The sequence below is a fragment of the Oncorhynchus mykiss genome, chromosome 29, assembly GCF_057628025.1.
Source record: "Oncorhynchus mykiss isolate SJ-2025 chromosome 29, ASM5762802v1, whole genome shotgun sequence".
NCBI lineage: Eukaryota > Metazoa > Chordata > Actinopteri > Salmoniformes > Salmonidae > Oncorhynchus > Oncorhynchus mykiss.
This window is the reverse complement of record NC_143050.1, coordinates 14,361,882-14,377,389: the sequence shown is the minus strand read 5'-3', so window position 1 is coordinate 14,377,389 and position 15,508 is coordinate 14,361,882. Positions and strand designations below refer to the sequence as shown.

Genomic DNA, 15,508 nt, shown 5'->3' with positions numbered 1-15,508 from the left:
GGCCCTGTACCTGCTACTGCACGAGGGTGGGCAGGGCCTGGTGGACATTTCTTCCAGGATCATGGCTTTCCGGCTTCAAGCAGCCCAGAGACTGTTGTACAGTTGTGACGGTTCTAGCTGGGTCGACACAGCCTATAGGTGAGAACGGCTGTTTGGGCTTAGACAAGCACCTTTTCCTCTTAAAGCTGGAGGGGGGGGGGGGGGGGGGGTTGTCTGGACTGACTCCATTTTATGAGTCAGTTATGCAGACTTGGAGAGTTTTTGTCATGTCCTGTAAGGCCGGCACGCCACACGTTTTTAAGAGCCTCTTTTTTTATAACACTGCTGTCCAGTCCCGTGCTCTGGGTTCAACCAGCCTACATTCATGCCTGTTAGGTGTGGAGTCTACCAGGCTGGGTCATCTGATGCGGAGTAGGAGCAGATCGTTGGAGGAGCTGGGAGAAAGAGCAGGGATCCGATCATCTCGCCTACTGAGGGGGGGGGGTCATATCTGAGGTCTGCGACTCCTTGCCAGTACTTCATCAGCAGTATGTGACTGACACTTCCAAATCTGATTGGTGGACGGAGGGTCTGGATCATGTGTTCCCTGCGCTGAATGTTAGTGCTGCGGCGGGGGCATTAGAGGAGGGCGTGTGGATCCTGTTTTCCTTCAATAACTCGGAGCTGGAGGAGTTCAAGGCAGTGGGAAAGAAGGCCATGTGCAAAATCTGTGTAAAAGTGTCCCGTGCTTCTTCCCTGGAAGGGGTCAAATCTACGAGGTGGGCGGGTGTGTTGGGTCCAGGTGCCTCCCCAAAAGGCTGTTGGCGGTCTTTATATAAACTGCGTATTGATAAGTGAACAGCTGACCTCCAATGGAGGATAATACATGGAGCCATAGTCACCAACATGCATCTGGTACACCTGGATCATACTGTTAGGGAGGGATGTTCAGCATGCATGTGGTACACTTGGATCCTACTGTTGGGGAGGGATGTCCAACATGCATCTGGTACACCTGGATCCTCCTGTTGGGGAGGGGTGTCCAACATGCATCTGGTACACCTGGATCCTACTGTTAGGGAGGGATGTCCAACATGCATCTGGTACACCTGGATCCTATTGTTGGGGAGGGATGTCCAATATGCATCTGGTATACCTGGATCCTACTCTTGGGGAGGGGTGTCCAATATGCATCTGGTACACCTGGATCCTACTGTTAGGGAGGGATGTCCAACATGCATCTGGTACACCTGGATCCTATTGTTGGGGAGGGATGTCCAATATGCATCTGGTATACCTGGATCCTACTCTTGGGGAGGGGTGTCCAACATGCATCTGGTACACCTGGATCCTACTGTTGGGGAGGGGTGTCCAATATGCATCTGGTACACCTGGATCCTACTGTTGGGGAGGGGCGTCCAATATGCATCTGGTACACCTGGATCCTACTGTTGGGGAGGGGTGTCCAATATGCATCTGGTACACCTGGATCCTACTGTTGGGGAAGGATGTCCAATATGCATCTGGTACACCTGGATCCTACTGTTAGGGAGGGATGTCCAATATGCATCTGGTACACGTGGATCCTACTGTTGGGGAAGGATGTCCAATATGCATCTGGTACACCTGGATCCTACTGTTGGGGAGGGATGTCCAATATGCATCTGGTACACCTGGATCCTACTGTTAGGGAGGGATGTCCAACATGCATCTGGTACACCTGGATCCTATTGTTGGGGAGGGATGTCCAATATGCATCTGGTACACCTGGATCCTACTGTTGGGGAGGGGCGTCCAATATGCATCTGGTACACGTGGATCCTACTGTTGGGGAAGGATGTCCAATATGCATCTGGTACACCTGGATCCTACTGTTGGGGAGGGATGTCCAATATGCATCTGGTACACCTGGATCCTACTGTTAGGGAGGGATGTCCAACATGCATCTGGTACACCTGGATCCTATTGTTGGGGAGGGATGTCCAATATGCATCTGGTATACCTGGATCCTACTCTTGGGGAGGGGTGTCCAACATGCATCTGGTACACCTGGATCCTACTGTTGGGGAAGGGTGTCCACTCTGTGCTGACAGAGTCTGGAACTCCGGCACATCTGTTCTGACAGTGTCCCTGGTTGGTCGGGATGGTTGTCAGCTCTGGGAGAGATTTTCTCTTCCCAACAGTTTATATTTGGGCTAAAGTACAGTTTTAGTCGAAGGGGTGCTGTTATTTTGCTTATGGAAGACATGAAAGAACAGTATTCGGGGATAGGGGTCTGTGGATGTGGTGGGGATGCTGAAGAGAATGTTGGCAGTGAGACTGAGGGTTGAGTTTGCCTTCAACAAAATGGTTTACAATATTGATCTGTTTATGAGTATATTGGGCATTCAGAGGCTGTTGTGTTTAGTTACTGAGTAGGAAGATTTGTTGTTGTGTTTTTAATTGATGTGTAACCATGGTTTTGTTTGAGTGTTTATCATGTTGTGAGGTCCCAGACCCAACAACTCAAATTCTCTCTCTATCGTATCTCTCTCTCTCTACCGCCTCTCTCTCGTCTCTCTCACTCTCGCTCTCTCTCTCTGTCACGTTCTGACCTTTATTTCCTTTGTTTTGTATTTATTTAGTATGGTCAGGGCGTGAGTTGGGTGGGCAGTCTATGTTTGTTTTTCTAGGTTTTGAGTATTTCTATGTTTCGGCCTAGTATGGTTCTCAATCAGAGGCAGGTGTCATTAGTTGTCTCTGATTGAGAATCATACTTAGGTAGCCTGGGTTTCACTGTGTGTTTGTGGGTGATTGTTCCTGTCTCTGTGTTTTGCACCAGATAGGGCTGTTTTTGGTTTTCCACGTTTATTGTTTTGTAGTGTTCGTGTTTATCCTTTTTGTTATTAAACATGAATCAATATAACGACGCTGCATTTTGGTCCGCCTCTACTTCACCACAGGAAAACCCTTACACTCTATCGCCTCTCTATCATCATCTCTCTCTCTATCGTCTCTCTCTCTCTATCGTCTCTCTTTCTCTATCATCTCTCTCTCTCTCTCTTTCTCTATTGTCTCTCTATCGTCTCTCTCTATCATCTCTCTCTATCTTCTTTCTCTATTGTCTCTCTATCGTCTCTCTCTATCTTCTTCTCTCACTCTCTCTCGTCTCGCTCTCTCTCTATCGTGTCTCTCTCTCTCTCTATCGTCTCTCTCTCTCTCTCTATCGTCTCTCTCGTCTCTCTGTAGAGTAAATGTGCATGTTGATTGGTCTGTCCCTCAACTTATGGCAGGCAACAATGTAGTGCGCTGCCAACCCACAGCTCTCTGCGTCCTCCCCCAACAGGACAGGTAGCCTACTATCATCAGATAGGTCTTTGAAACCTTGAATGAGTGGGGATTTGGGGAAATGACACTCTCTAATGGTTTTATATTTTTCACATTTTGTCAGGAAATACAGCTCTGTCTCAGGTTCTGCTGTTGTGCAGTGGTTGCACAGCCTTTCCTCTACAGGGAGCCAGGTTCTGCTGTTGTACAGTGGTTACACAGCCTTTCCTCTACAGGGAGCCAGGTTCTGCTGTTGTACAGTGGTTACACAGCCTTTCCTCTACAGGGCCAGGTTCTGCTGTTGTACAGTGGTTACACAGCCTTTCCTCTACAGGGAGCCAGGTTCTGCTGTTGTACAGTGGTTGCACAGCCTTTCCTCTACAGGGAGCCAGGTTCTGCTGTTGTACAGTGGTTACACAGCCTTTCCTCTACAGGGAGCCAGGTTCTGCTGTTGTACAGTGGTTACACAGCCTTTCCTCTACAGGGAGCCAGGTTATGCTGTTGTACAGTGGTTACACAGCCTTTCCTCTACAGGGAGCCAGGTTATGCTGTTGTGCAGTGGTTGCACAGCCTTTCCTCTACAGGGAGCCAGGTTTTCCTGTGTCTACCCTTCTCAATGGCAAGGCTGTGCTCACTGAGCCTGTACTTTGTCAAGGTTTTTCTAAGGTTTTGATCAGTAACCATGTTCAAATAGTTAGCCACGGTGTACTGTCGATTTAGGGCCAGATAGCACTGCATTTTGCTTTGTGTTTGTGTTTCCCAATAAGCAATGTAGTTTTGTTTTGACTGTGTTGTAATTTGGTTTATTCTGATTGGATGTTCTGCTCCTGAGGCTTCAGTGTGTTAGTAGAACAGGTTTGTGAACTCAGCCCCAGGACCAGCTGGATGAGGTGACTCTTTTCTTTGCTCAGCTCTTGGCATTGCAGGGCTTGGTAATGATATGAGAGGGGGTCACTGTATTTTAGATGTTTCCAAAACTTAATTGCTCATTTTTGAGTTTTTATAATTTGTGAATATTGGCCAAATTCTGCCCTGCATGCATTGTTTGTAGTTTTCCTCTGGACATGTAGGAGAATCTTACAGAACTCAGCATGCAGTGTTTCAATGGGGTGTTTCTCCCATTTTACGAAATCTTGTTTTGCAGGTGGATTCCACACCTCGCTACCATAAAGTGCAATTGGTTCAATGACATAGTCAATTAGTTTTAGCCAAATTTGAATGAGCTTTTTAATGGCGTAGAATGCCCTGCGTGCTTTCTCTCTCAGCTCATTCACTGCCTCATTAAGGTGTCCAGTTGAGCTTATTTTTAAACCTAAGTAATTGTAGTGTGTGCAGTACTCTATATATTTTGTACCAATTGAGAACTTTGGTCTAATTCCCTGAGATCTGGATCTTCTCTGGAAAATCATTATTTTTGTATTTTTGGGGTTTACTGCCAGGGCCCAGGTCTGGCAGTAGTGCTCTAGCAGGTCTATCTCTATATTCTCTCTCCCTATAGTCTCTCTCTCTATAGTCTCTCTCTCTATAGTCTCTCTCTCTATAGTCTCTTTCTCTATCGTATCTCTATAGTCTCGCTCTCTATCGTCTCTCTATAGTCTCTCTCTATCGTCTCTCTCTCTATCGTATCTCTATAGTATCTTTCTCTATCGTCTCTCTCTCTATAGTCTCTCTCTCTATCGTATCTCTATCGTCTCTCTCTCTATAGTCTCTTTCTCTATCGTATCTCTATAGTCTCTCTCTATCGTCTCTCTATTGTCTCTCTCTATAGTCTCTCTATCGTACCTCTATATTCTCTCTCTCTATAGTATCTTTCTCTATCGTCTCTCTCTCTCTATAGCCTCTCTCTCTGTTGTATTTCTATGGTCTCTCTCTCTATCGTCTCTCTATCGTCTCTCTCTCTATCGTATCTCTATAGACTCTTTCTCTCTCGTCTCTCTCTCTATAGTCTCTCTCTATCGTCTCTCTCTCTATCGTCTCTCTCTCTATCGTCTCTCTCTCTATCGTACCTCTATAGCCTCTCTCTCTATCGTCTCTCTATCGTCTCTCTATGGCCTCTCTGTCTATCGTCTCTCTCTATCGTCTCTCTCTATTGTCTCTCTCTATAGTCTCTCTCTATCGTCTCTCTATCGTCTCTCTCTCGTATCTCTATCGTCTCTCGCGTATCTCTATAGTCTCTCTCTCTATCGTCTCTCTCTCTATTGTCTCTCTCTATCATCTCTCTCTATCATCTCTCTCTATGGCCTCTCTGTCTATTGTCTCTCTCTGTAGTCTCTCTCTCTATCGTCTCTCTCTCTATCGTCTCTCTCTATCATCTCTCTCTATCATCTCTCTCTCTATGGCCTCTCTGTCTATTGTCTCTCTCTGTAGTCTCTCTCTATATCGTCTCTCTCTATATCGTATCTCTCTCTATTGTCTCTTTCTCTATCGTATCTCTTTCGTCTCTCTCTCTATAGTCTCTCTCTATCGTATCTCTATAGTCTCTCTATAGTCCCTCTCTCTATCGTATCTATATAGTCTCTCTATCGTATCTCTATGGTCTCTCTCTATCGTCTCTGTCTAATCTCTCTCTCTCTATTGTCTCTCTCTCTATCGTCTCTCTATAGTCTCTCTCTCTATCGTCTCTCTATAGTCTCTCTCTCTATCGTATCTATATAGTCTCTCTCTATAGTCTCTCTCTCTATTGTATCTCTATCGCCTCTCTCTCTATCGTCTCTCTCTATCGTCTCTCTCTCTTGTCTCTGTCTATTGTCTCTCTCTCTATAGTCTCTCTCTCTTTCGTATCTCTCTCTATCGTATCTATCGTCTCTCTCTATAGTCTCTCTCTTTATAGTCTCTCTCTCTCTATAGGACTATAGTATCTCTATCGTCTCTCTCTCTCTATCGTATCTCTCTCTAGCTTCTCTCTCTCTATCGTCTCTCTCTCTATCGTATCTCTATAGTATCTTTCTCTATCGTCTCTCTCTCTATAGTCTCTCTCTCTATCGTATCTCTATCGTCTCTCTCTCTATAGTCTCTTTCTCTATCGTATCTTTATAGTCTCTCTCTCTATCGTCTCTCTATTGTCTCTCTCTATAGTCTCTCTATCGTACCTCTATATTCTCTCTCTCTATAGTCTCTCTCTATCGTCTCTCTCTCTATCGTCTCTCTCTCTATCGTCTCTCTCTCTATCGTCTCTCTCTCTATCGTACCTCTATAGCCTCTCTCTCTATCGTCTCTCTATCGTCTCTCTATGGCCTCTCTGTCTATCGTCTCTCTCTATTGTCTCTCTCTATAGTCTCTCTCTATCGTCTCTCTATCGTCTCTCTCTCGTATCTCTATCGTCTCTCGCGTATCTCTATAGTCTCTCTCTCTATCGTCTCTCTCTCTATTGTCTCTCTCTATCATCTCTCTCTATCATCTCTCTCTATGGCCTCTCTGTCTATTGTCTCTCTCTGTAGTCTCTCTCTCTATCGTCTCTCTCTCTATCGTCTCTCTCTATCATCTCTCTCTATCATCTCTCTCTCTATGGCCTCTCTGTCTATTGTCTCTCTCTGTAGTCTCTCTCTATATCGTCTCTCTCTATATCGTATCTCTCTCTATCGTATCGCTCTCTATCGTATCTCTATTGTCTCTTTCTCTATCGTATCTCTTTCGTCTCTCTCTCTATAGTCTCTCTCTATCGTATCTCTATAGTCTCTCTATAGTCCCTCTCTCTATCGTATCTATATAGTCTCTCTATCGTATCTCTATGGTCTCTCTCTATCGTCTCTGTCTAATCTCTCTCTCTCTATTGTCTCTCTCTCTATCGTCTCTCTATAGTCTCTCTCTCTATCGTCTCTCTATAGTCTCTCTCTCTATCGTATCTATATAGTCTCTCTCTATAGTCTCTCTCTATATCGTCTCTCTCTCTATTGTATCTCTATCGCCTCTCTCTCTATCGTCTCTCTCTATCGTCTCTCTCTCTTGTCTCTGTCTATTGTCTCTCTCTCTATAGTCTCTCTCTCTTTCGTATCTCTCTCTATCGTATCTATCGTCTCTCTCTCTATAGTCTCTCTCTTTATAGTCTCTCTCTCTCTATAGGACTATAGTATCTCTATCGTCTCTCTCTCTCTATCGTATCTCTCTCTAGCTTCTCTCTCTCTATCGTCTCTCTCTCTATCGTATCTCTATAGTATCTTTCTCTATCGTCTCTCTCTCTATAGTCTCTCTCTCTATCGTATCTCTATCGTCTCTCTCTCTATAGTCTCTTTCTCTATCGTATCTTTATAGTCTCTCTCTCTATCGTCTCTCTATTGTCTCTCTCTATAGTCTCTCTATCGTACCTCTATATTCTCTCTCTCTATCGTCTCTCTATCGTCTCTCTCTCTATCGTATCTCTATAGACTCTTTCTCTCTCGTCTCTCTCTATAGTCTCTCTCTATCGTCTCTCTCTCTATCGTCTCTCTCTTTACCGTCTCTCTCTCTATCGTCTCTCTCTCTATAGTCTCTCTCTCTTTCATATCTCTCTCTATCGTATCTATCGTCTCTCTCTATAGTCTCTCTCTTTATAGTCTCTCTCTCTCTATAGGACTATAGTATCTCTATCATCTCTCTCTCTATCGTATCTCTCTCTAGCTTCTCTCTCTAGCGTTTCTGTCTATCGTCTCTCTCTCTCTCTATCGTCTCTCTCTCTCTATCATCTCTCTATCATCTCACTCTATCCTCTGTTTCACTCGCCTTTCTCTATTGTCTCTTTTACTCCCTATTGTGTCTCTTTCTCGATCGTTGCTCTCTGTCTATCCTCTCTCTCAATCCTCTATCATCTCTTTCTCTCTATCGTCTTTCTCTGTCCTCTATCGTCACTCTCTCGGTCGTCGCTCTCTCTCTATCATCTCTCTCTATCCTCTATCGTCTCTCTCTCTCTATCGTCTCTCTCTATCCTCTATCGTCTCTCTCTCTCTATCGTCTCTCTTTCTATCATCTCTCTCTCTCTATCGTCTCTCTCTTTCTGTATCATCTCTTGCTCTCTATCGTCTCTCTCTATCGTGTCTCTCTCTATTCTCTCTCGATCGTCTCTCTATTCTCTCTCTATCATCTCTCTATCATCTCACTCTATCCTCTGTTTCACTCGCCTTTCTCTATTGTCTCTTTTACTCCCTATTGTGTCTCTTTCTCGATCGTCGCTCTCTGTCTATCCTCTCTCTCAATCCTCTATCATCTCTTTCTCTCTATCGTCTTTCTCTGTCCTCTATCGTCACTCTCTCGGTCGTCGCTCTCTCTCGATCATCTCTCTCTATCCTCTATCGTCTCTCTCTCTCTATCGTCTCTCTCTATCCTCTATCGTCTCTCTCTCTCTATCGTCTCTCTTTCTATCATCTCTCTCTCTCTATCGTCTCTCTCTTTCTGTATCATCTCTTGCTCTCTATCGTCTCTCTCTATCGTGTCTCTCTCTATTCTCTCTCGATCGTCTCTCTATTCTCTCTCTATCGTCTCTCTCTGTCATCTTTCTCAAAGGACTGTGTAGGAGGGGATATAGACAGACACAGACTGAAAGGGAAGGCGGGTGTAGGGGGATAGAGAGAGAGCAGGGGGAGGGGGATGGTAGTGAGACAGAATGATGAATTGTAGCAGAGGCCACCCATGCGTAGTTGTCTGTGGTACTGTTCCTCAGATGCTGTGTAGTGCTAATTAAATTCCTCTTGTCACATGGGGTCACCAGACTTTAGCAGGCAACAAGTAGGATGGGAGACGGAGATAGAAGTACGATCCTTACAATGCGTCAAATGAGAAGACCGATGAGAGCCAGAGAAGGCTAATCAGAAGACGAAAGTTGTTGCCTTAGACTATGTTCTGATAGATATAGATGAAGGCTTGTATGTGGATGCCAACCTTAAGACGTTATTCACTTTGGTGGTAAAGAGACATTAAGACAATGAGCAGCTCTCAATTTCATTGTGCTTTGTGGTAGTTAAATGTGGGTTCTGCTTTGCTGTAAATAGCAGCAGCTGCTAACTGAATCATACATTAGATCTGAAGAAGAGTGTTACCTGGGAGTTAGACTATTCAAGGTAAGAGATGGCCTCTGCTTGATTGAATCCTGCACAAATCATCTAGATTCCAAATGACATTCGTAGGCTTCATGCTTGATGGATTCTCTCAAGTGATCAAATTCATGTAATTTTCTGCAGGAAATCCACGAGCAGGAATGTTTTACATTTGATCAGATGGGGAATTTGAAAAGCAACATTGCATCTGATTGCACCCAACCATAACTTGATAGGATGTGCTCCCGAGTGACGCAGCAGTCTAAGACACTGCCTCTCAGTGTCATAGGCGTGTGTATAGGTGGCAAGGAAGTCAGGTGCAGGATAATTTATCTTGGAAAAATGGAGTAGTTTAATGGCGGAAAAACATAACTCCAAAACCATGAAAAAATACACAAAACAAAGTGTGTACGAGGACCCGACGCCCCAATACAAACAACACTAAATAATTACAAACCATCTCTGACAAAGACATGAGGGGAAACAGAGGGTTAAATACACAACAGGTAATGAATGGGATTGGAACCAGGTGTATTGGAAGACAAGACAAAACCAATGGAAAATGAAAAATGGATCAATGATGGCTAGAAGACTGGTGACGTCGACCACAGAGTCCCATAGGGCGGCGCACAATTGGCCCATAGTTGCCCGGGTTAGGGGAGGGTTTGGCTGGGGTTGGCCGTCATTGTAACATAAGAATTTGTTCTTAAACTGACTTGCCTAGTTAAATAAAGGTTAAATAAAATCATTTAATTGAGCAAATTTGCTTAAGAACGGTGGTTAGATATATCCCTAGACATCTGTAGGACCCAGGAAGGTTATAGTGCTGCCATGTGTGTCAGATGCATCAATAATATCTCATCCCCATTGTCCATGGAAAAGCTAAAGTAGTCAGTTTTCCCCTGAAGGAAATTAAAGGAATTTAAAGATAACTTTTAAACAGGTGTAAGGAAAAGGTTTGGCAGATATGGTGATGAGATGATGGTGATGATATATTTGTTGACTGGTTCTTTGATATGTTCACCCATCCATTTTTGTGTCATAATTGGGAGAAATATACATATTATTAACCTGTAATTACAGTATTCTAAGCTCCATTTCAAGAAGCTTGAACAGTATATCTGTTTTACATTGTTATAATGTTGTATTGACTCCTGCTGCCTTCTTGGCCAGGTTCTCCCTTGTTAGCCTTTCACTGCAGTGGGCTAAATCAATAATAAAATAATATAATAATAAAATCAATAATAAAATCAATATAAAATAGCTGACAATAACTCTAGATGACGATAACACTAGCTGACGATAACACGAGCTGACGATAACTCGAGCTGAGGATAACTCGAGCTGACAATAACTCGAGCTGATGATAACACTAGCTGACGATAACACTAGCTGACGATAACACTAGCTGACGATAACACTAGCTGACGATAACACTAGCTGACAATAACACTGGCTGACAATAACTCTGGCTGACGATAACACTAGCTGACGCTAACACTAGCTAACGATCTCTCTAGCTGACGATCTCTCTAGCTGACGATCTCTCTAGCTGACGATAACTCTAGCTGACGATAACTCTAGCTGAAGATCTCTCTAGCTGAAGATCTTTTGAGCTGACGATCTCTCTAGCTGACGATATCTCTAGCTGACGATCTCTCTAGCTGACGATCTCTCTAGCTGACGATAACGCTAGCTGATGATAACTCTATCTGACGACCTCTCTGTCTGATGATCTCTCTAGCTGACGATCTCTCTATCTGAGGATCTCTCTAGCTGATGATGTCGCTAGCTGACAAACTCGCTAGCTGACGATAACTCTAGCTGATGATAATTCAAGCCGACGTTAACACTAGCTGATGATATCTCTAGGTGACGATATCAATGGTTGTGATTTCAATGGTTGTGATATCAATGGTTGTGATATCAATGGTTTTGATAACAATGGTTGTGATAATAATAGATGTGATAACAATAGCTGATGTTTCAGAAATTATCATTATTGAACTGCATTGTTGGTTAAGGGCTTGTTAGTTAGCATTTCACAGTAAGGTACCTGTTGTATTCGACGCATGTGACAAATAGCATTTGATTTTTATTTTGACAGCCTTCTCTCCATCTCTCACCACAGCAAAAGAGGAATCGGTTGCCACCTACAAAGGCAACGAGTTCTTCAGCTATGACTTATCTCAGATGCCCATCCAGAGCAAACTGGACGAGATCACTCTGTCCTTCCGCACGCTGCAGAGGAACGGCCTACTTCTCCACACCGGGAAGTCAGCTGACTATGTCAACCTATCCCTGAGGAGCGGCGCTGTGTGGCTAGTCATCAACCTGGGCTCAGGGGCCTTCGAGGCCCTGGTGGAGCCCACCAACGGCAAGTTCAACGACAATGCCTGGCACGAAGTGCGCATCACACGCAACCTGCGCCAGGTACAGTACTGTACACACCCTCTCTGTGCTTCTTCCTGCGCTCAGCAGTAGATTTAGCATTATTACAGGAAGATTTTCATTTTCTATTTGAAGAGGGTGTGATAGTATCATCATTTAGCTTCCAGTTGTTGTGGATGCATATCCATCATGGGCATCCAAGGGAGACCAGTTATAATGTGAGTTTGTGATTGAATTATATTCACTGTGTTGTGTTCATTTATCCCTCAGGACTGAAAAACAAAGATGTTTTAGGCTACCCTTTTCTGATTTAGCCCTCAATTTATCTTTATCAGTCCCAAGCCAAACTCCAGTGACTCATACCCCAAGTGTGAAAGTCTTTAGGGTACGTTGAGTAAATGTGCCTCACATATGCTGTAGTAATCCATTCTTATTCTCTATGGCTGTCGATACACAATCTTGTTCTTTTCAATTCAGTTCAGAGTAAAATGAATCAATGACACATTTGTGTCTCTCTCAACATTTTTTCTCCATAGGTGAACCATGTTGATGTGGGATGTTCCTCCCTGTGTGACTAGTGTTGAGGTGTATATTGTTGTGGCTGAATTGACTTGGAACGTGTTGATTGATTTCTGAGTCAGTCTCATTGAGTCTCCACATTATAAGCCTACTAGTAATGAATATGATTTGTTTGTGTATTGAAGTTGCTTTTATAATTCCATGTTTCTAACATAATATATTTGACTTTACCTTAATGCTTATAATGATGTCAGTGAATTTATCCTGAGGAAGGATACTACCAATATAGCTGATGAGTGGTCCATATTTAGCTAGATCTATCCTCTAGGGTTGAACTTATAAAAAACCTTTTATCTTTAAAGATTACAGCCATGTATTTCACAACATATTTCTGTGCTAGCTTTACACCCTGTCAGGATTAGTCAGTGCCATGCTCTCCTACTAACCCTGGTCCTGCCTGCTTTCCTCTCCCATGCATTATTTGCAACTTATTTTGTACGTAATGTTTCTGCAACCGTATCTTATTCCAAAAAAGAGCTTCTGTATATCAGGACAGCGATCACACACCTCGGATTAGACAAATATTTGTTCTACAAAAAAAGACGACGCACAAGACATTCTCCAAACACTCCACAGGACCGACATCACTGTTATTTGCAAGAGGAAGCGACGCAGGTACAGAGGACAAAGAGCTGGATGCCTGGTCAGGACCCGGAGAAGGCGACTGGGAAAGCTGCCGTTACCGTCAATACTACTCGCCAACGTGCAATCATTGGACAATAAATTAGACGAGGTACGATCATGAATATCCTACCAATGGGACATCAAAAACTGTAATATCCTATGTTTCACGGAATCGTGGCTGAATGACAACATGGATATTCAGCTAGCGGAATACATGCTGCACCGGCAGCGTGTCTCTGCATATTTGTAAACAACAGCTGGTGCACGAAATCTAAGGGAGTCTCTAGATTTTGCTCGCCTGAAGTAGAGTATATTGTGATAAATTGCAGGCCACACTACTTGCCTAGAGAGTTTTCAGCTATACTTTTCGTGGCTGTTTATTTACCACCACAGACAGATGCTGGTACTAAGACCATACTCAGTCAGCTGTATAAGGAATGAAACAAACAGGAAAGTACTCACCCAGAGGTGGCGCTCCCTCCTAGTGGCCGGAGACTTTAATGCAGGGAAAATTAAATCAGTTCCACCAAATTTCTATCAACATGTTAAATATGCAACCAGAGGGAAAAATAAATTGGTCACCTGTACTCCACACACGGAGACGCATACAAAGATCTCTCTCGCCCTCCATTTGGTAAATCCGACCACAACTCTATCCTCCTGACTCTTGCTTACAAGCAAAAATTCAAACAGAAAGCACCAGTGACTCGGTCTATAAAAAAGTGGTCAGATGAAGCAGATGCTAAACTACAGGACTGTTTTGCTAGCACAGACTGGAATATGTTCCGGGATTCTTCCGATGGCATTGAGGAGTACACCACATCAGTCACTGGCTTTATCAATAAGTGCATCGAGGACGTTGTCCCCACAGTGACTGTATGTACATACCCCAACCAGAAGCCATGGATTACAGGCAACATTCGCACTGAGCTAAAGGGTAGAGCTGCCGCTTTCAAGGTGCGGGACTCTAACCCGGAAGCGTACATGAAATCCTGCTATGCCCTGTGACGAACCATCAAACAGGCAAAGTGTCAATACAGGGCTAAGATTGAATCATACCACACCGGCTCCGATGCTCGTCGGATGTGCCAGGGCTTGCAAACTATTACAGACTAAAAAGGGAAGCACAGCTGCGAGCTGCCCAGTGACACGAGCCTACAAGACGAGCTAAATCACTTCTATGCTCACTTCGAGGCAAGCAACACTGAGGCATGCATGAGAGCATCAGCTGTTCCGGATGACTGTGTGATGATGCTCTCCATAGCCGAAATGAGTAAGACCTTTAAACAGGTCAACATACACAAGGCTGCGGGGCCAGATGGATTACCAGGACGTGTGCTCCGGGCATGTGCTGACCAACTGTCAGGTGTCTTCACTGACATTTTCCACATGTCCCTGATTGAGTCTGTGATACCAGCATGTTTCAAGCAGACCACCATAGTGCCTGTGCCCAAGAACACAAAGACAACCTGCCTAAATAACTACAGACCCGTAGCACTCACGTCCGTAGCCATGAAGTGCTTTGAAAGGTTGGTAATGGCTCACATCAACACCATTATCCCAGAAACCCTAGACCCACTGCAATTTGCATACCGGCCAAACAGATCCACAGATGATGCAATCTCTATTGCACTCCACACTGCCCTTTCCCACCTGGACAAAAGGAACACCTATGTGAGAATGCTATTCAGTGACTACAGCTCAGCGTTCAACACCATAGTACCCTCAAAGCTCATCACTAAGCTAAGGAAACTGGGACTAAACACCTCCCTCTGCAACTGGATCATGGACTTCCTGACGGGCCGCCCCCAGGAGGTGTCTGTGAGACGCAGTGTGGCTGAACGGATGATCTCTGCATGTGTATTTCTCACCGTAAAGCATGGAGGAGGAGGTGTGATGGTGCTTTGCTGGTGACACTGTCTGCAATTTATTTAGAATTCAAGGCACACTTAACCATCATGGCTACCACAGCATTCTGCAGCGATACGCCATCCCATCTGGTTTGGGCTTAGTGGGACTATCATTTGTTTTCAACAGGATAATGACCCAACACATCTCTAGGCTGTGTAAGGGCTCTTTGACCAAGAAGGAGAGTGATGGAGTGCTGCATCAGATAACCAGGCGTTGTTTAAAAAATGTTTGGTTACTACATGATTCCATATGTGTTATTTCATAGTTTTAATGTCTTCACTATTATTCAAGAATGTAGAAAATATTAAAATAAAGAAAAACCTTGAATGAGTAAGTGTTCTAAAACGTATGACTCTTCAAAAGGTAGTCTTCATTTTTTTATATTCTTCATTTGTTTCTGTTAGATACTAAATTCAGCTTTTCATTGCTTTGCATTTAGTGGAGCTTTTATTTTATCTCTCCAATTAAATTCCCACTCAATTTTGATTTGTATTATTGGTATCATTTTGAATAAAGGCCAAATCTATGCATTGACTGTTACCTTACAAAGGGATGTATACACATGTCAGGGCATTTTATTGGTCTTTTCTAAAGCACTAGTGTGCTTTGTTGACTTTACCATCTGCCATTTCTTTCTCCTCCCCTTTCTGATGAAGCACCCAGCTATTGAACATGCTATGGTAAACATCTTGTTTCGCGTCTCCCGAGTCCACACA

General features: G+C 43.9%; 1 protein-coding gene across 5 annotated transcripts in view; it reads left to right on the top strand.

Annotated features, from left to right (window-relative positions):
• The window catches only part of nrxn2a (neurexin 2a), a 391,484-nt gene that overhangs the window by 146,482 nt on the left and 229,494 nt on the right, over positions 1-15,508 (top strand). For all 5 annotated transcript variants that reach the window (XM_090226564.1, XM_090226562.1, XM_090226563.1 and 2 more), the window contains one exon: positions 11,419-11,720. In XM_090226564.1, coding sequence (XP_090082690.1) covers positions 11,419-11,720 — 302 coding nt within the window. The remainder of the gene's footprint in view (positions 1-11,418; positions 11,721-15,508) is intronic.